Here is a 26,241-nt window from a genome sequence, read left to right on the forward strand (position 1 = left end):
ATTAAAGGCAGGGTGGGAACACCTAGAAGAAGCCAGTCTTCGAGCAAAGACGGCCTCCCTCCCTCCGTCTAGTGACCAGCAGTACCCCGCTGGGTGTGGCCTCTCCCCGCCCCCTTCCCCTCACTGACTATTTAGAGAGGCGGCTGGCCCAGCGGGAGGAGCGGCTGTTTTTAGGGGGGTAGGCGGGAGGGAGGGAGGGAGTTGGTGGGGTTAGTGTTTAGCTTCCCCCTCTGTTTTTAGCGGGGAACGGGCACTGTCCCGCGCGTGGGGAACGATGGTGAGTGAGGCTGGCGGCGGGGCACGTGCTCGGGGGGGGTTAGCGATGTGGTTTGGGGGCAGAAAGGCCGTGCTCTAGGTCCCCGGGGGGACGAAGCCGTGGATCGCGGGGGGCGGATGTGGCTGGAGCGGTGAGGCAGGGGTCCAAAGCCGCTGCCCAGTCGTGGGTTAGGGTCGCTGGGAACGGGGTGCAGGGCTGGCTGGCCTGCCTATGGGGAAGGGCTCACCACGGCCTAGGGCTCAATGGGACGGAGGCTGGGGGGGGGACGGGACTGAGGTCCATGTGGGGTGGAAGAGGCGGGGCTGGAGGGCGAGCGGTCGCCGCGGGGTGCAATGGGCCGGCTCTGCTAAGGGCAGGCGGGAGGAAGCCGCGGCCGCTGAGACTGGTCTTCAGGCGGTCGAGGGCGGCGAGAAGACTGGGCCATGCCCCGCAACCGCCGCCATTTTGTTGCAGCCTGGCTTGCGACGCCTGGCCTGTTCCGCTCGCTCCCCCCTCCCCGGACCCGCGCCGCGCACGCTTACTGCGCCACATGGCGCCTGCAGCTCGCCGCCGCCGGGGACTCACACGGGGCGGGTTCTGTCCCGGTCGGTCTCCTGCTGGGGTGGGGCCGGTCCCGGGCATTTCCACCCTCAGGGCAGACTAGAGTGTGACTCCGGTGGAGCCCCGGCCCGTTCCCTCGGGGTACTGCCGGACGGAGCAGCAGCCCCCAAGCTTGGGGGAGTTGGGCTTCTTCCCCTTGTGCCTCGCCTCGCCTTGTGGGGCTGGGTTTAGCCGCTCTGTGGCGACGTTTCCCTGCTCTGATGCCCCTTGGGGTGGAGGCTTCAGCGCGAGGTTACTGATGGCTCAGATCAGCCTGTCTGTAGGAAGCCTTTTCAGGAGAGGCGTCAAACCTCCTCTTCCCTCCTGCCTCTCTCCTGGGCTGTAAGGTGTAGTGCCCCATATGAGGTCAGATCTTGCAGACTGTTTGAAACCCATGCTTTCTTTGGCCTCATGGCAGGTTCTCTACTAGCAGTAGTAGGTGCAGGCACTGCCTGGAAATGTTAACTTCCACTGGCTTCTATGGAGACTTGCCCAGGTTATACATAACAAAGCAATTCTAATTTATGTACATTAGACGGTTACATATTTCAGCTGAACTAAAGTTGGTTTGAATATTTTCAAAAGCAATTTCATATCATGAGCTTGCTACTAACTGCTCTTAAAAAAGAAAAAAACCAACAACACCCAACAACTGCAGTTCTCAGATGTGCATGTTGAAAGTACACCTCTACCCCAACATAACATGACCCGATATAACACAAATTCAGATATAATGTGGGAAAGCAGCACTCTGGGGGGGGGGGTGGGACTGCACGTTCCGGTGGATCAAAGCAAGTTTGATATAACGCGGTTTCACCTATAACGCAGTAAGATTTTTTTTTTTTGGCTCCTGAGGACAGCGTTATATCGGGGTAGAGGTGTACTAGTAACTAAAGCATGCATTTGTTTTCTGTCAAACTTTTAAAAGTCAAAGTGTACCTTCTTCCTTTTGAGAGTAATTAGTTCACTTCATGTGAGTTCTCTTACTTTCAGGGTGTACTCAACATATTTGGCTCCCACATACAGTTAACTATTTACTAGATAAGAATATGGAGAATTTTTTTCAAGAAAATACTTGATGCTCTTTGCACATCTTTCAGTAAATTATACTATTGTCTGTTTGGGGGGTGGGTGTGGGCGTGTTCTGCATTAAGCTTGATGTGATGCAAACAATAAGACTAAACTGGTAAAACAATTTGAAGATACTAGAAATCAAGAATGTCAGTTGAAAGGTAGCAGTTGTATTGTAGCTCTCGGCATGTGCTGTGCTCTGTACAAATATATAAAAACTGCCTTTCCTGCAGGTGTGCATGGATAGATCTTATAAATTGGCTTTAAAATATTTCAAATGGTGACACTAATTCAGTTGACCTTTTGTATTCTCAAAGCTGGTTGTTTATTAATATTTAAATTTTTTGTGAAATAGCAAATTTTTTTTAGTGACTTGCTTTTCATATTCACATTCTTCCATTTATAGCAGCGCATGACACTGCTATATTTCATAGCTATTATAATGAGGTCCTAAACACACACAATCCAAAAGCCACTTCCTGTCATATTAGCGACTTGATTGTATAACAACTTTCAGTCTGTACGTGTTCTGTTAAGTATTAGTTTTACAAATCTAAGCCAGTGGTCCCCAAGGGGTGGGGGTGTGGTGGAGCAAGGGCCAGCCTCCAGTGGAGGATGGAGAGGGAGCACCCCCCACTATGCTTCCTGCAGCTCTGGCCCCAGCCATAGCTCAGCTGTGGCCCCAACTGCAGTTCTGCTCCACTCACAGGCCAGCTTTGTCTTCAGCCCAAGCTCCTGTGCTGAGCCAACCGCAATAATGGAGCGGGGCCATGGGCAGATTCCATTACTGATAAGGGGTGCGTGTGGTATGACAGGAAATGTTTGGGCACCACTGATCTAAGGTACACTTTCTCCCCATTCCCCTCATGTAAGAGATCTTGTGTTACCAGACTCAATTTATCAGTTAAATTAAATTGAAAAGCAAAGCAGTTAACACTGGAACAGCGGCCTTTTTCACCTTGGGTGTTTGTTCCAAAGCTATTTGCTAGAGAATGTTTGCATGCTTCCAGCCTCTTTATAAGAATAGGTAAAAATAGAGGTTGAATTAATTATAAATAATTGTATTGGTCTGCATCAGTGGTGCTCAAACTTTTCCAGTCGTGCTCCACTCCCTTTATCAATGATGGAATCTGTCTGTGCCCTCCCTTCAATTACTGCACAGCCAAGTTTCAGAGTAACAGCCGTGTTAGTCTGTATTCACAAAAAGAAAAGGAGGACTTGTGGCACCTTAGAGACTAACCAATTTATTTGAGCATAAGCTTTCGTGAGCTACAGCTCACTTCATCGGATGCATACTGTGGCAAGTTTAGTAGCTCATGAAAGCTTGTGCTCAAATAAATTGGTTAGTCTCTAAGGTGCCACAAGTACTCCTTTTCTTTTTTGCATAGCCGAGGCTTCCTCAGCAGCAGAGCTTGGGTTGAAGGCAGAGGTGGGAGTGGAACTGGGGATGAGGGGAAGAGCTGAGCCTACAGGCAGAGGAGGAGTTAGGGTGGAACTGCTCTGGGAGCAGAGGAGGAGTGAGGGTGGAGCTGGGTCTGGAGGTGGAGCAGGACTGGGGGATGACAGGGTTGGAGGTGCAGCTGGTCTGGGAGCAGTGTGGGGCTGGAAACATGGTGATTCCCTCTGTGCCGTGTGCCCCATCGGAATGTTCCTCCATTCCTCCTAGGGGACATGCCCCCACATTTTGAGAACAACTGACGTACATAAAACAGAGCTACAGCTAGGAGTAAGACCCAAGTCCTGAAAAAGTTGACTAGGATATCTGCTAGTTTGCAAAAAGCATGTACAGTGCGTGGCTAATAGCTCCATCTGCTGCTTGATGTGTAAACTATACTATCACTGTTATAGGGAGCCACGTTCCTTTTCCCTTTCAGGTAATATGCTGTCATGATCACTTCAACTCCTGTATGTAGAAGTGCTGCACATGTGGGTGCAATACCAGGAGTGTGAGTAGACATTACATCTCTTTATATTCTGAGCAGGGTGTGGAAGGGGTGGAGAAAGGTAGGACAAACTTCCTGTGTAGGAGAGAAAAAAGGCACAGGCATATTGCTCTGGGGTGGGCTAATTGAAGCTCTAGTGAGGATCCAACAGAACTGTTGGTTAAGTTTGTTGAGGTTTGTTCTTTCTTCTGCATTGCTTTTCATAAATATCAACTCTGCTTTATTATAAATATTGTAGGGTATAACAGAGGCCCTGCCTATGCAGAGGCAGAATAGGACCTAGTGCTGCAGCAACAATACCTAAATTCTTTGGCAACTCTAATTTATGATTGTCATGAAATGTCCTACATTCCCATCTGCCATCTTTCTGTATACACATCTGAGGCTCATCGATTTTTATGTCAGTTAGTACTTTCAACTATTGCTCTTTTTTTTGTTTTGAAGATTTCCCCTGCCCCCCCCCCCCCCCAAACTTTTCTAGGCAACCTAGCTGCACTCCCTAACTTTTGGTCCCTGTGATGTTGGCCAGCCAGCCTGGATCAAAACCTCTTCCTATTCCCCTGTATAATAGAGAAGGGTGGAGCTTGCAGTCATCTGCTGAAGCTGGCTACTCCTAACTGTGATCATGCTCTGTAGGAAGCTCAGCTTGACATCTTACACTCTTGGTTTGCTTGGCTTCCTGGCTGCAAGTTAGATTCCTGTTCTAGTTCCCCAACTTCCTACTACCTGACTCTTGACAGTACAGAGAGAGCATACACTGTAATCTGTTTAACTTCCCATTGTCATGAAATCTGGAGAATAAGAGACAGTTGCAAGAAGAAAACTTACTGCAGCCATGCATCTGACATAATAGCAAATGGTGTGACATAAATGTTGAATTCCTTGGCATTTTGGAATCTGATTTCAGAGGCCCCAGGTTGAGATGAATGAGGCAGGTTACCCCACTACACTTAGACAGCCTGCAACAATAGCTCTGTTAACTAAAGCAGTAATATGAGTATAGTCAGTTAACTGTCTTGAGGTTTTATTTCTAACTACAAGAGTAAGAAAGACTTGAACTTCAGCTCTCATTTTAGAGTGTAATTCTCCAGCAAGATGTAAATTCAGTGGCTATGGAACACACAGGACTCTTGAGGATCAGCCAGCATATATGGTAAAAGACTGTAGAATCTTTGCCTTTTGGGAGCTTAAAATGGTAACTTCTTGCTTTTTCCTCATCTAGCACTTAAGGCAAAACCCTTTTGCTAATGCCTTGTTATCTAAATCATAGTGGCTGGAATAAGGGCCAACAGTTTACATGCTTGCATTTCAATAGATTCCCGTTTGGGATGGGGACAGCGAACAGTTTAGGCCAATTGTCAGGAGGAAAGATTGCCCATCTTGGACAATTTGAACTGGAATATGGCTGAAATGCACTATGACATTAGACCTTGAAAGGTGACATACCAAGGGGGGGAAAAGGCATGTACCCATTCTTTGCTGCTTTATTTTGTAAGAAGACTTTTCTTAAACTTGTCTCAACACTAAAAAATTTATTTGGTCTATTCAGGAACTCATGGATAATTGGAGAACTAGGACAATTACAGGAGTAACAGCTGAGCAGTTAGGAAGTTAAAAGATTTTTAATTGGATTGTTTAAGTCTGTGCTATTAACCTCTTTAATCCCAGTGCCTGATAAACATCTGGGAGAGAGGATATGTCTAGATCCAGAACTCTGAACCTTAAGGTGCAAGAAACTCAAAATTCACACTTGAGTCTTCCAGCAAAACCAGGAAAAGTCATAGGAACATGCTCCTGACACAAAGCTTAAACTTCCTGAAATAAACTAAGGTTGCCTTTTTTGCATCAGAAGCAAAAAGGGCACAAAATGTAACTTTATCTTCCCTGGCAGGTCATTTTGTAGCTGGATTTAAGAAATTGTTAGCAATGAAACTTGTTTAATTTCTCTCTCCTTCAAGATCCAGTTGACAAATCAAAAACCTGTCAGTGGCTCCAAACTAGTTTGTCTAAACAAGTGGAAAAGTGTCTAAAGTATAGCAATATAAGTCACTGGAAGATGTATGTAATAGGCTGTTAGTAGACAACTGATTCATTGAGAGGCAAGCGGCTAAAAATGCCTCCAGCCACGTGAGAAGTACCCCAATCTCCATTGAATTCATGTATAATGGCTGTTGTAGTTTTCTGTATTTTTTCTGAATACAGTAAAACAGACTTCACAGAAGAACAATGAAAGTAAAAAAGCAAGGAAAGATGTAAACATCTGTTCTAAGTCAAATTACACTTTGTAAAGTTACCTTGAACTAAATGGATTACATTTTTTAGCCTTATGGTTCAAGTTAACCTTCTGAATGTAAAGTGATGTAGTGTAGGCCTTCCTGAGATCAAAGAAAAATGGCTCCAGTGCCTCTGCTGCTGCTCATGGTATTGTCAGGCAGCAGTAACAATGTGGGATTTAGTAGACTCTGGGTACTTTAAGTGTTGCGGTTCAGAATCTTGTAGGAACTAGCAAAAATGGCAGTTGTCATTTTCACTGTGCTTACAAAGCCAGGAGCTGTGGCAGATACTGGACACACTCAAAAGGCTGTGGAAGAACAGTGTAACAGACTCGTTTGCAACAGTGAGGAGGCTCTGAAGCTTGGTAGGAAAGAGGAAGAGAAGGTTCCTCTTGGCAGCTGCAATGATAGCTTCATTCCCTTGATAGTATCCCCCGCTGTCAAGCATGTATTCAGGTATAGATCTTGTATGCCTAGAAAGTCAAACTTACTTTTTCAGACCCAGCATGGAGATTCTCTTTTAGAGTAAAGGCCTCTTCTCTGATCACTCCCTGCCACTTCAGATTAGCAGCTCAGGTATTTTATTTGGTTTCAGCTGCTTCCTTATCTTCAAAACACAGTCAAGAGACAACAAGACCACCCCCCCCCAATTGTGTACTTGCTAGCAGAAAGTGGGCAAACACCATCTGAGAGGGGACCAATAACTGGAAATAATTATACTGTTTTTCTTCTCAGCCACTGGCATCTTCTGGTTTGAGTCCTGATTTGGTTAGAGGCTGGCTTAAACAGATTTTGAGTCACCCAGATCCCGTAAAAAACCAAGTCCACTGACAACTAGGTGTTATCTTCTGTATCCCGATGGCAATACAGTCTAAATCTCGGTATTGCCCCAGATGTATTGTCTACACAGGCATCAGGAAGATTGACAGAACAGAACCTTGTGATACCTTTTATATAGGAGAGAGTTGTCATGGCAGGCTGGTGTTTTCCTTCACACTCTGGATCCTGTTGAAGATCTCTGATATAACTTCGGTGCTACATTAATTGAGTATTACTTTGATCCTGTTCCTTCAAATGTTTGGAGCTCATCTTCCAGAGAAATGGAACAAAATAAAGGAAGTAACGTAACATATTATTTACTACATCACTGAGGCTTCATTTACCTTTTTGCTGCTTTTCCCATAGATGCTTGGCATACTTTTCTTTCCCTACTGTCTTTTTCCCCCTCAGTTGAAGATAACTCCTTTTGACAATCCAGAAAAGTATTTTTTTTGTAGTCTCATTTCAGTCCTGTTTCTGTAGCTGTGTAGTTTGAGGTGGGACATAAATCACAGCAGGAGAACCATAAGGGATGTCTATCCCCTCTCTCCAATTATAGCAGAAGGCTGTTATGGAGGGACAAATGGCTTGAAAGAAAAACACAGAAGAATAAAAGGGGGGGGGGGGAGAAGGAAGATCTACCTACACCAGCACCCTTGTCTATAAATCAGATAGATGTGTACCTTGAAGAATCAAGGAAGTTTCTCTTATGAAAAGAGATGAAAGAGGAGTGCCCAGTCCTTTGTGTGTAATACCACTGAGGAGAAATACTTCATCATATACAGTAGCACTTCATTCCTGTGCATATGAAATTAATGGCAGGGATACCTGCAGGAAACAAGCTGGGGTTGCTGGTTTCTACTTTTGCATTTGGTAGCTACCCTGGCTTAAACTATACTAGAAATATATCTAAACTGATGATGAGTTTCCATACAACTACCTCATGTCTGCTAGGTATCCCAAATATGAAAAGTTATCCTTTTAAAGAATGCAAAAGTAATTGCATTTAGTAGTTGTATCTGGATGTTTAAAGGATTGCTGTAGCCTAAAAGGGTTTGGGGGAGCTTTGCAAGTAGAGTAGAAAAACTAACAAAACCCGATCGCTGATTTCCACTAAATTTGACTACCATTCCGTGAGTTTGCTTCGAGAAACTTGAGCTAGTTAATAGCCAGGCACAAAAAGATGAGGATCCTTTGAGATCCTATAGGTATATCCAGTGAAATAGCTAGTCTTGCTGTAGCAGTCTTATGTATATAACATTCTATAAAAGTTGTCTTAGTTCATGCACAAAGATTGCATTCTAATCAGTTTTCTTGATATAGCAATATTTGTTTCTTGGGATGCAAAAATCTGAGTAAAAATGCCATGGGACAAATGTCCTCTCAATCTACAAATGCTTACTTTTATTGAAAATGTTTGAGACCGCATTCATGGGACCATTAGACAGATACACTGACTTTTTTCCAGATGACACTCTACAACTTGGTTCTCGCACTAATTCTTGCTGTGTTTCTACCTATTTCTAACAAATATTCTGTTTTGTACAAAAGGCTCAACCAGTCAAGACTTATTCCTTTTTGAGGGCCTGGAAGTTGTGCTGCTGCTCTCTCAGATCTTAAATTTACCCCTTTGGGGGGCGGGGGGTGAGGCTTATAGGAATAATTAAAGATATTTGCCCAGCAAGTGACTGGTCATTGCATCATTAAGGATTCAGTGTTGAGGATACTGCTTTCTTCCTTGACTCTTGTTGACTGAGGTGAGGAGCCAGAGATGGATGAAGATTTGGAACTCAAATGGCAGAGTCTGAGGGGTGGAGCCTGGATCTAACTAGGCAGGGAGGTTGGGGTGAAGAAGCAGAGAGCACTGGGTTGGGGGTAAAGGGGGAAGCAGGATCTAAAGCAGCAAGAGACTGCTTCCCTCCAGAACCTGGAGTGGAACCTAAGACTCACGTCTGTGGTCTGCTTTTGACAAATGTCTGAAACCCATTGGCAAAGTGTGTGTCAAGTCCCCCTCTAGCGTTGGTCCACATTGAGAATGACATCCTCTACAGTTACCAGTTTCTCCAGTATCTCAAGTGGCAGAGATCTGTCTGGATCTAAAGGTTCCAGTCCTGTAGATGACTCCTGTGGGAGTAAGAGCCACCTGATGGAATTTCTGCTTTTCAGTTAGCTTTATGTTCTCTTTTAATAAAGAACAACCCAGGAAATCACTTGCACACAACTGCACTAAAAGAATATTAAGTTTGAAAAGTGAAACACTCAAAAGTTAGGAAATGCCAGAATTAAGATTGGCTGTACAAACTTAATTTGTGTGCCTTGTGTGTCTGTATTGTGACTGTCCTTGATTACATGATCATTTACTGCTCCTCCCCTCACCCCACCCCTGCACTCCTCCCTCATTCAGTGCGCAGGCTGGACCTGCTCTGAGAATGAATCGGGATTGTGAATGGAAGAAGGCAGTAGGACCCCCTCCCTCATTTGTTGTAGATATTGAGGGTGCATGTACCTACTGCAGATACTGGGATGACTTGCCCAAAACTAAAGGCCCATTTCCTCCTCTGAGGGGACAAAAAGGGGTGGGGGGGGGAAGGAGTGAAGGTCACAGAGCTGAAATAGTGTGTGTGCACTGCTTGTGGATAGTGAGACAGTCTGGTCTAGGCCTGCCCAAAGCTAAAGACCTGCCCTCTCAGCTGAGGGAGATGAGCCATTGGACCTAGGCTGCATGTGAGTAATGGGGATAACAAGTGAAAAAACAGGGAAGGGCGTGAAGGTCAAAGGGCCAAAACTGTGTTCCTGTGGTTCTGGGAGATGGTAGACCTAACCATGCCCAAAACTAAAGACCCTCCCCATCGATTGAAGGAAGAGGCAGGCCAGTGAACCCAGACCACAAGCTGCAGGGAACAAGAAATGATGGGAGTGAAGGTCAGTGGGCTAAAACTATGTAGTAAATGAAGCAGGGGATTGGATGAAGGAAAAAGATGGTCTCATAGTTCAGGCAATTGAAAGCTACCTTGGGCAACGATTCTAACCCTGCCTTTGCCACATGGGTGTTCTTTGTCATGCTAGGCAAGTTACTTAAACCACATGTTAAAAATTTGGTCACTAACTACACGCAAATTTTTTTGTGTGCTCAGCTTGCACCTGTGGGGTCTAATTTGCAAAAGTGCTGGTCACTAAACTGTAGCTGAAGTCCGTGGTGGCTGTGCTTTGAACATATGGTGCTATGTATTCAATTTTATTTGAAAAATCAGGCCCTAGGCACCCAAACTTAGTGGATGCTTTTGACCTTCATTGTGATTCCATTTTCTCTGTGGCTAAAATGAGGATAATTAGATCTGACTAAATAATTTAGTGTAGCGGGAGAACGTAAATAATCCATTAGTTTTGGTTTAAAACTAACAAAAATATTGAGTTGAATCAACACTTCTTTAGGAGAAAATCAGGGTTTTTTTTAGTTGAAACTATTCAAAAAATTGGAGTTAAATTGGCAAATAGTTTTAGTATTCTAAAATGCATTTTTGATGAATTTGCTATTTGTTGAAAATCTTTGTGCAGCTCTTATAATACCATCTCACCTCATGTGGGTGTTGTGAATATAAATTAGATTCACATTTGTGAAGCTCTCTGATACGACAGTGTTGCGTGCCATAGAAAAGCCCATGAGGAAACTAATAATTCATTCTTCAGAGCGTGTGGTTTGAATGGTGTGCAGTAAAAACAAGGGGCCACTCATGGCTATATGCTCTTTGAACAAAATACTGGATAGCTGCTCATTCACTGAGTACCATCCATTCTGTGTGCTAAGTGAAACTGGGGTCCTGTGGAAAAAATAGTATATGATCATGTAATTAAAGACTGTATCATAATGTATAAACATAAATGCATGCAATTAAGGCTGCCTAGGCAGCCTTAATTCTACTATTTAACTTCTGAGTGCTTGACGTAAGATTGTTCTTTTGAATGTTTCTTTCTGTTTAATCGGGGGGGGGGACATGGTGGCCTGTGTGTATACCCTATTACAAATGTAAATGATTTGTAAAAGTCACTTAATCTCAAACTATTCAGACTGTTTAAGACAAAGTTGCAGATCTTGATAGACCTCTGATTTGATATAACTTTAAATTGCGACAGAGTACAAAATCTCTCCTTCAAAGGGATCACAATAATTTGATCATATTAAGAGCTAGTTGTAGTGGCTATAACGGTTTTTTTAAAGATAAATTTCTTCCATGGGTTTTGTTCTGGGATTGCTCATATGAGTGCCGCATTTAATTACTTGTTTAAGGATTTGGGGGGGGGGGGGATTGGATAATGTGGAATTCTGGAACTCTGCAAGCAGATCTGGCAGTCTTCTATGTCTACTAACTCTGTCTTAAATCCCAATTGATAGATATAGAAGTGCATTTTTCAAAAGTTTCATTGTAGAATTAGTCGTATAGGTTTAAAGTGACCCCATGGAGCTTTGAGGAAAAGCAGCTTTAACTATACATATTTAATTATTCTAAATGCAGCTTAGTGCTAGGTAAAAAGAGTAAATACTGAAAAACCAGTCCATGAAGTGGAATTAATTCAGAACATATGTTTTTGGAAAATTATTTGTGGTATTTCTGTTGTAAATAGGGTAAACTGGAAATGGAAAGTATTTTATCCATGGGAACATTTTGAAGTTTTAGTATCCTAAAATGTAGTATATAAATTTATCGAATTTGCAGTCTGCAGCAAATCCAGAGTCCCAATGTGCAAGCATCTCCAGGGAGGAGAACACCCAGTTGTCGTCAACAACCAGTCAAGGATATGTTTTACCAGAAGGAAAAATCATGCCGAACACAGTCTTCGTTGGTGGAATTGATATAAGGGTATTTAAATGTCTTGTCTTTCACATATATTCTGTATATATATAGTGATTGGACTGTTCTTTTTGGGAGTGCAGAGCAGAAAACAGACTTTTACTTTTTGCAGGAATTACCTGATCCCATGGCATCTACCAGTTTTATGGTATTGCACTGCTATGTGAGATCTGAGTTCAGTTCCAGTTTTATCCCTTAGCTAGGTGAGCAGCACTGAATTGTGCAGTAACAGTGGGTGGGTTTGAAAGTGGCTCCTGCTTCTGTAAATCCACTTCAAACAGTTAACTCCTTTTTGCAAACTTGTGCTCAAGGCTTTCTTGTGGTGGCCAGTGATTTTTTTTTTTAAGCTAAACAAATTCTGTTCCTTTAGATGGATGAAACAGAAATTAGAAGCTTCTTTGCCCGATATGGTACAGTGAAAGAAGTGAAGATAATCACTGATAGAACTGGTGTTTCCAAAGGGTAAGTAGAACATGAATGATTTGTCTTGGATCATTAAAGCCTTTTCTAACCTAGTGAAGTTGGTAACTATAAATCACCAGAGGAAGCAGCAACACATGGAGAGTTGGACTAACCCACCCTACAACATGCTATTAAAATGCTTGAGCCCTGTATGCATCACTACTTCCAGAAGTGGTGAATTACAACTAACCAGTTGGCTCATATAGACTCAGTTTAAGTATAGCTGATTTTGTAAAGAATAATATGGTATGCTTTAGCTGACTTAATAAATCTTGTTTTTTCAGGGGGCATATAATTGGTGGAAGCAAAACTTAAAACTTGCCTTGGCTGCCAAATGCAGCCAGCTTTTGATGGGATGAAATTCTTCTGGGTGAACAGTAATGTAAGCAGCTGGGCTAAAAAGATAAGAATCATGGATACACTTTCTAGGTGTGAGCTTTTGGAGCTGGAAAGAACTCTCCTGTCACTCCTCTATACCTGGTGCCCCAGCCTTCCCCCTGCAAGTTGTGATCCACTCTGGGTAGCTGGAAGTCTTGGTTATTGGTAATGTGCTAAACAGAAGACTAATTTTGATTTGAAAATTACTGTTTTGTCCATGCTTAATGTAATAAAATCTTGTTGCTCTAAGTCTCGCATCAACTCTGTGATGGGACCAAATACTATCCCAGTTTCCCAAATTGTGGAAACCAAGACAGAGGTGAAGTGAATTGCACCAGTCGCACCCAGTCTGAAATGAGAATCAAATCACTACCTGGATGCTAGTTGGCACCTTGTAATATATACACCTTTGCATCAGTTTTTGGTTCACAGAATCCAGTGGAATGATACTTACTTGGGCTTGACTATCTTTTGGCATACAGTAACCCAATTTATGCTATTGAGTCTTGTTCAAAACAGGCTTGTAGGTTGTGCAGTAGTCACACTGAACTTTTTTCCTTTGCAGATATGGATTTGTATCCTTTTTGGACAATGTGGATGTTCAGAAAATAGTGGAAGTAAGTTACTTGGCTATTTGAGGATGCTCATATTCATATCTGTATTCTGTAATGAAGAATGCAGTGTGGTGGTTGGTTTATGGAGGTAATAACAAGGAAATTGAGTTGTCTAAAGGTTATATGAGCATCTGGAATAGATTAAGTGATTAGGAAGAGGCAAAGATTAAGACTGTTCAAAACAATCTTTCTAAAATGCCCCGTGCTGTTGAAGTAGGCTTTTTTTACGCAACGTATTTCGCCAGAAATAAGACTAAAACATTTAGTTTTATTGCTTGGAGGTGTCCATTCAAAGTCCATTCCTTCCACTCCTAGCTGCCATTCAAAGCACACTTGGGTAGTTAAGGGCAAGATGCACTGACCAAGTTATGTAAAAATTGCACTATTAACTGATAGAAAAGACCAAGAGTACAACAGAATTGTAGTATGACAGCTGTGGAAAAAAGGCTCTAGCAGTATGCTTGAGCATGTAGAGCGCAAAGCAGGTTAAACACCCTGGGCTTTCGGGTGTGTAGGGCACTCTACTCGTCTAGGTGGTGCCTCACTGTCCACACTACCATTTATATCCATGCTAGCTGTGCATGCAGTCTCTGTACTCTAAAGGTACATCTACATTTACAGCAGCACGTAGATTGACTTAAATAGTTATTGACCTGTCGTTGAATCTGAAAGTATAGTAAGTGGTGAGTGATTTTTGTTGGTTTGTTTTTTTTTTTCCTCCCCCAGTCACAAATAAACTTCCATGGTAAAAAACTGAAACTGGGCCCAGCAATCAGAAAACAACAGAATTTATGTAAGTAGATCTAGACTGGAACCTTAACTTGTAAAGCAGCATCCTTTCATAAGGAGGAACATGTAAGATATTAAAGTCATTTGTTTATCTGTGATATTTACAATCTTGTATTATTAGTATGAAAAGTGTTACAACTAAAGTAAAATCTAAGTAATTATCTCAGTATTGACTGTTAACTTTTTTTACTCGGTTTTGACAAAGAAAGCCAACTGTGATAAATTTTGTACTATCATAATGCCCCAGCATGTAAACTGCAAACACTGCTGAACTGATCTATTATCCTGCACTACTTTTTAATTTAAAATAATAATAATTAATTATTAATGGAAACATACATATCTGAACTCCTACAAACCTTGATTTTTTTTTAGGCCTAAACTACTGATAAAATTACAAAAAAATGTTTTGGATCATCTTTCCTTTGTCTCTAAACTAGGTGCTTACCATGTGCAACCCAGACATCTGGGTTTTAATCCTCCTGTGCCACAGTTTCATAGCGTGTGGAGTAATCAAAACGCAGAAACATACATGCCTCCTCCAGCTATGATGAGTCCAGTAACTCAGTATGTTCAGGTAAGTTTATTTCTTTATGGTCTGATCTTGGATCATAACTGCTTTCTTCAAAGCACTAGAATGTAACACTTCTGAGAGCCACACTTGCATGGCCTCTGAAATATGTACTAGAGGAACTTTAATTTTTGACATTCATACCCCTAAAAATGAAAATCTAGTTGTAACAATAGCAAATAAACCAAGTGTGGACAGAATTGTCTTCTAAAGCAGGCAGAACTGTCAACTTAGAAGTACCACCTCAATATGTCTTTCAAATTAGTCTTCTACTGTATAGAATCTTGATACGTGCAGCCAGTTACTAACCCACTATACCACAAAGTACCTCTGCAATGTGTAAGCTCACTTTGTATTTAGGGAGATTGTTGATTTCTAAATGAAGCTAAACCATAAGAATGGTCATACTGGGTCAGACGAAAGGTCCATCTAGCCCAGTATTCTGTCTTCTGTTCATTTCCTCTGAAGCACCTGGCACTGGGCAGTCAGAACAGGTAATCATGAAGTGGTCCATCCCCGGTTACCCATTTTCCCATCTTCTGGCAAAGCAGAAATCTTCAGCCTGGTAATGCTACAGAATGGAGCAAGAAAAGGGAATGGGGGGAAATAACCTAGCTTATAAGAGATGTTGAGTAGTCTGGAGGTTGCTCCCAAAGCGCACAATTCTTTACATAACACTTGAGCAGAGAAACTTATTTAAAAGATCTTTTTGATTTTGCTTGAGAGTAAGTTAAAGGACTAGTGTACAGCGTCCCTTTTATTAACGGGGTATGGAACAGCAAAGCTGGCTCTGTCAACGCTTTCTCCAGGGAAAACTGTTTGCTTGCTTCGGATTGGTACAGTACCCTTGTATAAAACACAAATATTGCACTCACTTCTGTAAGACATACCATTATTGTGGGCATGATCAATATCCCCATTTAAGTGATATCTTTATACATCTAATGAGGGGAAATGGAATACATGCTCATACATATCTATGCAGTAGTCTCCTAAGCTGTCGTCATGCTTTGTTCCCTTCCAGCACCACATTGGGAGGATCCCCTAATAGCTTTTCTTCTGAACTCCCCCAAACCCCATTGCCTACTAACTATGACCAAATCCTGATATTTATTGTAAACTTGCTTGGATTTGGCTACTTCTTTTTTCTTAAGAAGGCATGCATCCCATGGTGAGTTAAGAAAATAACTTACTAAAAGTAAAATACTTGGTAAATGTGCTCTGGCCCTAAAATTTGAAGGATGAAAAATTTGGGGGGTGGGAATGATTCTAATTCCTCATGTGCTGAAATAGTGTAAGTAGACACCGGAAGGGCTTTACCATTTAGCATCAAACGAGCTGTAACAAACCAAAAATAAACTGTCTGTAAAATCTTACCTCAATTTTCCAGTTGCAAGTCCTCTTTAAACAACTCCAGACCAGGGGTTCTCAAACTTCATTGCACCATGACCCCCTTCTGACAACAAAAATTACTTCATGATCCCAGGAATGGGGACTGAAGCCTGAGCCCCAGGTGGGGGGTCAAAGATGAAGACCAAGCCCCACTGCCTTGGGCAGTGGGCCTTAATCTGAGCTCTGCCACCCAGGGCTGAAGCCCTTGGGCTTTGGTCCCAGAAAGCGGGGCTCAGGCTCTGGCTTTGGCTTCAGCTTCAGCCCCAGCAAGTCTAACACCAGCCCTGGTGACCCTATTAAAACAGGGTTGCGATCTGCTTTGGGCTCCTGACCCACAGTATGAGAACTGCTGTTCGAGATGAACCTTTAGTTTAAGGAAAGTAGGGGGAGGATTTTAAGAAATCAAGTAGTGTAACACTTTTTGGGGACAGTAAATATTTGATTCCAGCTCAACTGCTTGAAACCTTGCATGTCCTGAGAGAACAATCTACTTCAGACTTCTGTTGATGTTCAACTATTGGAAGTGAATTGTTTACTTTGCCTAAACTCAGAATCTGGTTAAAATAAAAAAATCATTGTTAGAAGCAACTACTTCCATTCCTATACAAATGTTTACTGCACAGAAGGCTAAAGTGAGCTAAATTTACACGCCAGCTTGCTGCAAATTCAGTATTTTATAGATAAGCCCTAAAGAATGTTCTGTTAGTCAGTGTATGTTAAAAGCCCCATTTGAGGCTCAGTGAGACTGACTGACTTACTCTGTTGCAAGCCAAGGTGTGGGTCTACAGTGGGGAAGTCCTGCATTGGAGTACTTTCCATTCAGTGAAAGCAGCAGAGTGCAGCTTGGTGGGATATGATAAAACAGTGGTTACACAGGATGTTACTGTACAGCAGATTGGTGTGCTATAAATTCACACCATGGCTTGCCACTCTGTAAGTAGCTGTGTAGACAAGTCTTTAAGCTCCCTTTTGAAAATTGGACACACCCTAAGTGTCTAAGACCTCACTGTGGTCAGAGGTATAACTACTGGCTTTCATACACATACCCGTGTAAGCTGTCGTCAAGCTTCTGTGCTAAAAAAGCATGTAGCTATGACTACGTGGGCTAGCCACCCTGAGCATACCTGACTCCCTGCAATTGTAGTTGGGCAGCTAGCCTATGCCGCTGCCCATGTATCTGTGGCTACATTGCTGTTCTTAAAAAGAAAAGGAGTACTTGTGGCACCTTAGAGACTAACAAATTTTTAGTCTCTAAGGTGCCACCAGTACTCCTTTTCTTTTTGCAAATACAGACTAACACGGCTGCTATTCTGATAGTTACACTAAAAATAGCAATCTCAATCAGCTGGTGCTGGTAGGTTTACCAGAGCTGGAAATTCTACACTGGCTGCAGTGTAGATGTACTTTACCTAATCGCTTTAACCTATGAAATGCAAAACTTCCCCCCCCTCTCCCGCAGGCATACCCTTATGGGTCGCAAGCTGTACTGATACAACAGCAAGTTCCTGTAGGCTACCAGCCTGCCTACAACTATCAGGTATGTATTTTTTAAAATGGCTTAATTGGTTTAAAAAAAAATCGTGAATCAGAATATCTAAACATTCTGATGTCTAAATATTGGACCTCAATTTGTTGGTCCCTCCCCCCACCAAAAAAATCTTTCTCCAGTTGACTTGATAAATTCTTTGTTTTAGGGTTGTTGATTAATCAGTTAACTCACATGATTAACTAAAAATCACAATTAACTTTTTAAAAACGTGATTAATTGCCGTTATAATAGCACTGTTAATAGACTACCAATTGAATGTATTTTTGTATGGTTTTCCTACATTTTTCAAATATATTGATTTCAGTTATAACGCAGAATACAAAGTGTACAGTGCTCACTCTATATTTTTCATTACAAACATTTGCACCGTAAAGAATTGAAAAATACTTTTTTCTTTTGCTTATCACCTCATACAAGTACTGCAGTGTAATCTCTGTTGTGAAAGTGCAATTTACAAATGTAGATTTTATTTATTTTGTTTGTTACATAACTGCACTCAAACAAAACAATCTAAAACTGTAGAGCCTACAAGTCCACTCATTCCTTATCTTGTGTGTCTTTTTGGAATTGGCTGAACAAGTTTGTTTACATGTACAGGAGATAATGCTGCCTGCTTCTTGTTTACAATGTCACCTGAAAGTGAGAGCAGGTGTTTGCAAGGCACTTTTGCAGCTGGTGTTGCAATTATTTACATGCCAGATATGCTAAACATTCATATGCCCCTTCATCCCTTGGAAACCATTCCAGAGGACGTGCTTCTGTGCTGCTGATGCTCATTTAAAAAATAATGCATTAATTACATTTGTGACTGAACTCCATGGGGGAGAATTGTATGTCTCCTGCTCTGTTTTATCCACATTCTGCCATCTATTTAATGTTATAGCAGTCTCAGATGATGACCCAGCACATCTTCATTTTAAGAACACTTTCACTGCAGACTTGAAAAAATGCAAAGAAGCTACCAATTTGAGATTTCTAAAGATAGCTGCAGCACACAACCCAAGGTTTAAGAATCTGAAGTGCCATCCAAAATCTGAGGGGCAAGGTGTGGAGCATGCTTTCAGAAGTCTTAACAGAGCAACACTCTGATGTGGAAACTTCAGGACCCAAACCACCACCAAACATAAAATCCACCTTCTACTGATGGCATCTGACTCGGATGATGAAAATGAACATGCGTCAGTCCACGCTGCTTTGGATCATTATCAAGCAGAATCCATCATCAGCATGGATGCATGTCCTTTAGAATGGTGGTTGAAGCATGAAGGGACATACAAATCTTTAGTGCATCTGGCATGTAAATATCTTGTAAATATCGATGCCATGCAAACAGCCATTCTCACTTTCAGATGTTGTAAACAAGAAGCGGGCAGCATTGTGTCCTGCAGATGTAAACAAACTTGTTTGAGCAATTGGCTCAACAAGAAGTAGGACTGACTGGACGTGTAGACTCTATGTTTTACATTGTTTTATTTTTGAGTGCAGTTATTTTTTAACATAATTCTACATTTGTAAGTTCAACTTCCATTATGAGGAGATTGCACTACAGTACTTGGGTGAATTGAAAAATACTATATTTTTTACAGTGCAAATATTTGTAATATAAAGTGAGCACTGTACACTTTGTATTCTGTTGTAATTGAAATCAATAGATTTGAAAATGTAGAATACATCCAAAAATATTTAAATGGTATTCTGTTAACAGCACAATTAATCGTGATTTTTGTAAATGCTTGACAGCCCTACTTTGTTTAAAAATAGATGAATACTGGCAACAATTTAGACATTCTGGACACTTACTCCTGGGTTGCATGGCTGTTTAGAAATTGTTTGCCAGCAAACAATAGACAACTGATCATGTTGCTAAATGTTCTGATGGGAGAGGGCAGGAATTCTCCAAACCATTATCTGGCTTAACCAGGAGCTCTTCAGTGATCTGAAACTCAAGAGTCCTACAAAAAGTGGAAACTAGGTCAAATATCAAAGGATGAACATAAACAACACAAATATGTAGAGACAAAAAAGAACATGGAAGATGGTGGAGCTGGAGGTAGGAGCTGCTGAAGTGAACGCTCGTTCCCCAGCTCCCCACCCGGCTCCCTGGGCTCCACTGCACCGCGCTGCCTGCTGAAGGGGCCTGCACAGACTCCAGCTAAGGTCTGCTGTTTCAGTTGTAAGGTTGTTGGGGGCAGGTACTCTTTCATACTCTGGTCACTCGATCTGACCTAAAAGTCACAATATTACAACAAAAAGACTTCAAAAACAGACCCCAACAAGAGACTGCTGAATTGGAAGTAATTTGCAAACTGGACACAATTAACTTAGGCTTGAATAGAGACTGGGAGTGGATGAGTCCATTACACAAAGTAAAACTATTTCTCCATGTTTATTCCCCCCCTTCCCCCCCCCACTCTTCCTCAGATGTTCTGCTGGAAATGGCCCACCTTGATTATCACTACAAAAGGTTCCCCCCCCCCCCCCTCAGGCTTCTTCTCAGCAGCTCTCCTGCTGGTAATAGCTCATCTTAAGTGATCACTCTCCTTACAGTGTGTATGATAACACCCATTTTTCATGTTCTGTGTGTGTATCAATCTCCTCACTGTATTTTCCACTGAATGCATCCAATGAAGTGAGCTGTAGCTCACAAAAGCTTATGCTCAAATAAATTGGTTAGTGTCTAAGGTGCCACAAGTACTCCTGTTCCCAGAAAGAAAAGTCAGTGGTTCACGATCAAGCTGAAAGGGCATATCGAGTGGGATCCTGTAGGCATCTGTTCTGGGTCCAGTCCTGGTCAATATCTTAATGACTTAGATAATTACGGAGAGTACAGTTAAAGTTTGTGGATAATATCAAGCTTGGAGGGGTTGCAAGTGCTCTGGAGCATAGGATTAAATTCACAATCAGTTGCATACTTACAAAATGGGAAATGACTGCCTAGGAAGAAGTACTGGGGATCATAGTGGATCACAACCTAAATGAGTCATCAGTTTAAAAAAAAAAACATTATTCTGGGATATATTAGCAGGAGTGTTGTAAGATGTGAGAAGTAATTCTTCTGCTCTATTCTGCGCGGATTAGACCTCAACTGGACTACTGTGTCCAGTTCTGAGCAGTACATTTCAGGAAAGAGGTGGACAAATGAGTGGAAGTCTAGACAAGAGCAACAAAAATGATTTAAAAGTCTAGAAAACATGACCTATGAGGGAAGATTGGAGGCGGGGGAGTGGGTTTGTTTAGTCTAGAAAATGATTATGTCCCCCCACCCCCAGGCTTCTTCTCAAGTACATAAGTTTGTTACAAGAAGGTTTTTATTAAAAAAAAAAAATTACTTTTTGGATAGGACAAGAAACAATGGGCTTAAATTGTAGTGAAGGTGGTTTAGGTTGGACAGTAGGAAAAACTTCCTAACTGTCAGGGTCCGTAAGCACTGGAATAAACTGCCTAGGGGGGCTGTGGAATATCTATCATTGAAGATTTTTAAGAGCAGGTTAGATACGCATACTTGTCAGGGATGGTTTAGTTAATACTTGTTCTGCCATGAGTGCAGGGAACTGGATTAGGAGACCTCTTGGTCCCTTCCCATCCTGTGAGTCTATGATGCAAGCAGTTTGGTGAGGAAGCTTCAGTAACTGCTTGGGAATAAGTAAACATTCTGCACAGCAATGTGGATAAAAATGTCTCTTTTTTTTTAAAAAAACTGATTTAAATGCATATTTTTTAATTTAAAAAAAGGCCTAAACTTATTGTAATCCTATTTAAATAAAAATGTCCAAGCATACATACATGCTGCTGAAATGTCAGACTACTGAACAGCTAAGTCACTGGCTAAACAACTGGAACCGGTTGTTTGGTTTAGCACTTAAATAATTCAGATATCTGCCGCTAATTCTTTCTTTAGTTTTAAATGTTCAGACAAGATTTGATAAGCTTTTATTATGTATCAGCACATCTAATGTAACTTTTGTAGCTATTTTTTTTATATTTATTGAACTCCAGTTGCCACACAAATGCAGTTTTACACACTGCATGAGTAAAAATTAATCCTGTAGTACTTAAAATATTGTTTTCTACCACTGAAAGGAAAAATTGAGAATAAGAATCAGACTTTATTGAGGAAAACTTAAAGTACAAATTCAAAACCAGATTAAAACTGATTGTTTAAATCATGTTCCCTATTTCCTGATTGAAATTGCTTTTGATTTAAATAAAATCATCCTGACCTACAGTAAAGAAGTAGGAAGTGCGACATCGTGGTAAAACTGCTACATACTTAACCAAAATACTAAGGGCTGAATACCTGTTCTCCATAAATACACTGACACATGTTGTTCTTGACGTGCTTAGGTAACACACACTGGGCTACAGGCTTTATCTGTAGGCTTGTTTTTGCACATATAACTGACCTCAAGCACCTCATGCTCCTGCCAAACTGGGGGTGGTATTCTATCTTGCCTATTGCATTATTTTAAAAAGTTTGTAGAGTACTTCAGTTGAACTTGGTACAACTTAAACTGATAAAGTGACTCTCTTAACAACATGAAATCTTCTGCTTGGTGAAGGGATGATATTCTAGTTGTGGGCCTTGGATGCTCTATTCAAGCTAGGCTGTAAATATCTTCACCAAATGCTTTTAAAGGTGACATGCAAAAGAAAAAGAAAAATGGGTTTGAGCCCTCTTTGTATTTTTCAAATATAAAGAATGCCCAAAAGACAATTGAGAAGCCAGGTGATCAAAGTGTGTGTATAATCTTTAAAAAATATTTGGAATGTCAAGTCTGGTTTTCCCTGGGTTTGCTAAAAGATTGGAGATTTCAAATATGTATTCTGAGTTTTTTCACCTCTTAACTGAGAGTCAGGGGTATTCTCTTTTTAAGAGATCTCTTCTAAGAATTTCTCAGCCATTTGAGTTATAGGAAAGTTTTAAAGTCTGATTTTTAAAAAACACCCTCTCTTACTTAGCTTTCAGTCTTAAAATAAATGCTTCCTGTCAAAGAATGCATCTGATACCAGGAAGTGAGCATCCCAGTCCTGAGAGATCTTGAAGTTCAGCTGTGTCTGAGCCACTAATCTGTGGGTGCAATCAAAGATATCTACAGGATGGCCAGAGTTCTGTGTAAAGGCTCTTAATAATCTTGATTAGATTAGTCAAAATGCTGAATTTAATGGTGCAGGCCACTCTAGCTATCCTGAGCTCCATGAATTACTTTGGTCAAGTTGTCAAAACTGATCAGTGATTGGTGGGGCATCCAGTATCACTAGTCACTCAGGCAAAAATTTAGGATGTAGTCTTGTTTTGTAAAGCATTCTTGGTAATTTGGCTACCTTGCAGAGCCTTTCTACCATTTCTGAAAGAAACCACAATGCAGATTCTGATGCAAATACTTGCTTAACAATATATTATGTCAGGGTTGGCCAAACTTACTGAGCCTCTGAGCTGCATACAACAATCTTCAGAAGTTTGAGATCCAGCAGGTACCTGCTGGGGCTTGGGGATTCAGCCGTGCTCCTGCTGGAGCCCCGGCAGGTATGCCCTGCAGGGCTGAAGCCCCAAGACACACACCCCTTCTCTGTAGAAGCTGCTACCTGCAAGGCAAAGGTCCCAAGCTTCCCCCCCCCCTCCCCCGCCCAGTCTGGGAGGTGGAGAATTGGGAAGGGCAGCAAGGGGAGCACCATGACCCACACTTTAACTGTAAAAGATACACCTGGGAGTGTTCTTTGCCAAAAAAAAAAAAAAAAATTCTGTGCACAATATTTTAAAATTCTGCAAATTTTATTTGTCAAAGTAACACTATGGTATCACGCCACTTTCAATTATTTTGCTAATTTGTTTAAAAATACTTATAAGCCACGTATGTCTGTAACCAGATGTGCTCTCTCTCTCCCTCAGGAGTAGAGAGTTAAAGAAACCCCTCTGACACCCCAGTTCCTGTTTCTCTGTCCAGTCCCCCCTTCCCAAGCCCAGCTGGGAGGCTAGACACCCACAATCTCTTCTCCTCCCTAGAAGGCAGCTGCTGTGTGTCCCCCCTCCCCTCCAGCTCCAATATCTGCACCCCTCCCCCCAGAGGCCAGCAGCGGGGCCCCCAGCCCAGATTCCTGAACCCCCTCCCCTGCCAGAGGCTAGCTATGGTCCCCCTAGCCCAGACATTCCCCACCTCCAGAGCCCAGGGATCCAGAGGGAGAAACAGCTTGATGCTCTATCCCAGGCTTGCATGGAATTTCCTGTGTGCCACCCTCTCCTTCCCTCAGGGCATGCTGGGGACTGCAGCTGCCAGGAACGCTCTAACATCCTCTCCATCTCCCCAGCAGTGTCTTCTATATGTGAGCGTGGCTCTGCTGGGCCCAGTGGCTCCTAGTGGGGGCTAGCAGCACTTCAGCCCATTTCTGTGGGGGAAAGGAAATTGTGTGCATACATTAATTTCTGCAAAATTCTGCATTGAACAGTGGCACAGAATACCCTTAGGACTAAAAAGAGCCACAGTTTAGCCACTCCTGTAGTATGTCAACAGGCAAGGGAGTACCTACAACTCCTTTGTCGAGAAACTGTTAAGCCTAACATAGTTCTCATGGACCTTGTAGATCTCTCATTTGATCCCTTATCCAAGGCACTCTACCACTTCACCATTAAAGCAGTCTTCCTGATCGCTATCCCCTCAGCCAGAAGCATAGGTGAAAGCCAAACACTAATGGTATATCTTTCTTAGATGGTATTCCAAAGTGTGGTGCTGAGATCATAGCCTAAATTCCTTACAAGGTGCTGTCTAACTTTAATTTAAACCAAGCCCTCAATCTCCCAGTTTTCTTCTCCAAACCCTATTCAGACATAGAGAAGCCAAATTGCACACCCTGTGTTCAAAGCCTTTCTTTATTGCCTAGCTAGCACAAACCCCTTCAGCTTGCCTAAGGGAGACTCCTGTACAGGAAATCTGCAGAATAGCTACAAGGAGTGCCGTTTCTATAATTACAAAATATGCCCTACATTTGGCATCTAGGTCAGATGCCAAAATTTGGAGAACAGTTTTGCAATCTGTAGTTAGATATAAATAGAACTCCTTGAACCTTCCCTCCCCCCACTTCCTTTGGAACCTGCTAGAACTCATATCCACATGGACAAAGACTGAGAGCACATTTCCTTATCGTTAAGGCTAAGATTTTTGTTATGCATATTTTTAGTAAAAGTCACGCGGGTCACGGGCAATAAAGAAAAATTCACGGAAGGCAATGCTTATCCTGATTTTTACTAAAAATATGTGTGACAAAATGGGGAGCTGTGGGGTCTGGCTGGGAGGTCCTGGGGGTACCCCGCAGTTTCCAGCCACCACAGGTGGTGGGAAGACCCTGCAGCTCCCAGATGCTGTGGACTGAACTCATGCAGATCTCTGGAAGTTAAGGACTCTGACTTCCGTGACCTTCATGACAAACTCGCAACTTTACTTTATAGTTACAGTGGTTCAAGATGTCTAGTCTGTGTAGCGCCCATGACCTATCCTCTATCCCTGTGCTTTTGGAGTCCATATCTGCTGGGATTCTAAATTAGTGAGGGAAGTGAGAAGCAGTAAGGGCTGCACTGCCGTACAGTTCTTCAGCTGGGGCATGCATGAGGAGACAATGCTGAGGGTCAATTTAAGGATTTAGAATGAATGAATTAGAGTGTATGAGCACCACAATTGTAACTCTCACACTTACAATAACTGCAGTTCTTGGAGGTAAGTAATTGTTCTTTGCACAAGACAAGATAAAGGATAATTCTTATTTATTAAATCTTTAAGGTCCCACCACAGTGGCCTCCTGGGGAGCAAAGGAATTATGTTATACCTCCGGTAAGGTGATTAAAACTTAGTGCATGAAATTTCAACCTTCTTGTTTGAGTCATGCTCTGCTATCTTAACACTCGTAATCAAAATCAAACTTTTATTGGTGTAAAATTGCTCTGCAAAGAGTAGTTTCAGAGTAGCAGCCATGTTAGTCTGTATCCACAAAAAGAAAAGGAGTACTTGTGGCACCTTAGAGACCAACAAATTTATTTGAGCATAAGCTTTCGTGAGCATCCGATGCAGTGAGCTGTAGCTCACAGAAGCTTATGCTCAAATAAATTTGTTAGTCTCTAAGGTGCCACAAGTACTCCTTTTCTTTCTGCAAAGAGTAGACATCTCTGGATTAAATGCTGACAGTGGTACTCATGACTGATATTGCTGATTAAGTCTTGGTTTAGGGTTTCGTACTTGCATGGAAGCTCTCTTAAGGAAGGGTTTCTTGGGAGAACAAAAACAAGTTTCATTTCTTCTTTCTTCATATTCTCCCAATTGAGCCCCTGGGAGAGTTCTAAGGTTCTAAAATAACATAGTTTGAACTACTTCTTTTTCATGGAAACTTAGAGGGGATAAAATCATAGTCTTCACTTTTTTCTCCAAGAGCTGTACAACGAGGGCTTTACTGCTGCTTATTGATTGTTCCAATTTTTTTGAAAGGCTCTCTGATAGTGTATAATAAAGCAGACGCTTGTAGTATTTCTGAAAGTGTCTACAAGTTGCTGAATCTGGTTCCTTCCAAACCCTACTGAAGCAAGATAGACTATAGTATGTCTGCCAAATTGAATGAACTGGCAACAGTGATTGGAAACCATCAGCTCCAACTCCCAAAGAAAGGTAACTTTCCGTGGTTTTGCAGAAGTGACAAAACA

The 26,241-nt window shown here is 42.0% G+C and overlaps 1 protein-coding gene across 1 annotated transcript in view; it reads left to right on the forward strand.

Moving 5' to 3' along the window:
• The first annotated feature begins 234 nt into the window (after positions 1–234).
• DAZL (deleted in azoospermia like) overlaps positions 235–26,241 on the forward strand; it is a 36,326-nt gene continuing 10,319 nt past the window's right edge. Inside the window, exons 1-8 of the mRNA XM_073329526.1 lie at positions 235–277; positions 11,675–11,818; positions 12,180–12,271; positions 13,215–13,266; positions 13,990–14,056; positions 14,493–14,629; positions 17,475–17,552; positions 25,331–25,381. Coding sequence (XP_073185627.1) covers positions 275–277; positions 11,675–11,818; positions 12,180–12,271; positions 13,215–13,266; positions 13,990–14,056; positions 14,493–14,629; positions 17,475–17,552; positions 25,331–25,381 — 624 coding nt within the window. The 5' untranslated portion in view covers positions 235–274. The remainder of the gene's footprint in view (positions 278–11,674; positions 11,819–12,179; positions 12,272–13,214; positions 13,267–13,989; positions 14,057–14,492; positions 14,630–17,474; positions 17,553–25,330; positions 25,382–26,241) is intronic.

This window comes from Lepidochelys kempii, chromosome 2 (assembly GCF_965140265.1).
Source record: "Lepidochelys kempii isolate rLepKem1 chromosome 2, rLepKem1.hap2, whole genome shotgun sequence".
Classification (NCBI taxonomy): Eukaryota; Metazoa; Chordata; order Testudines; family Cheloniidae; genus Lepidochelys; species Lepidochelys kempii.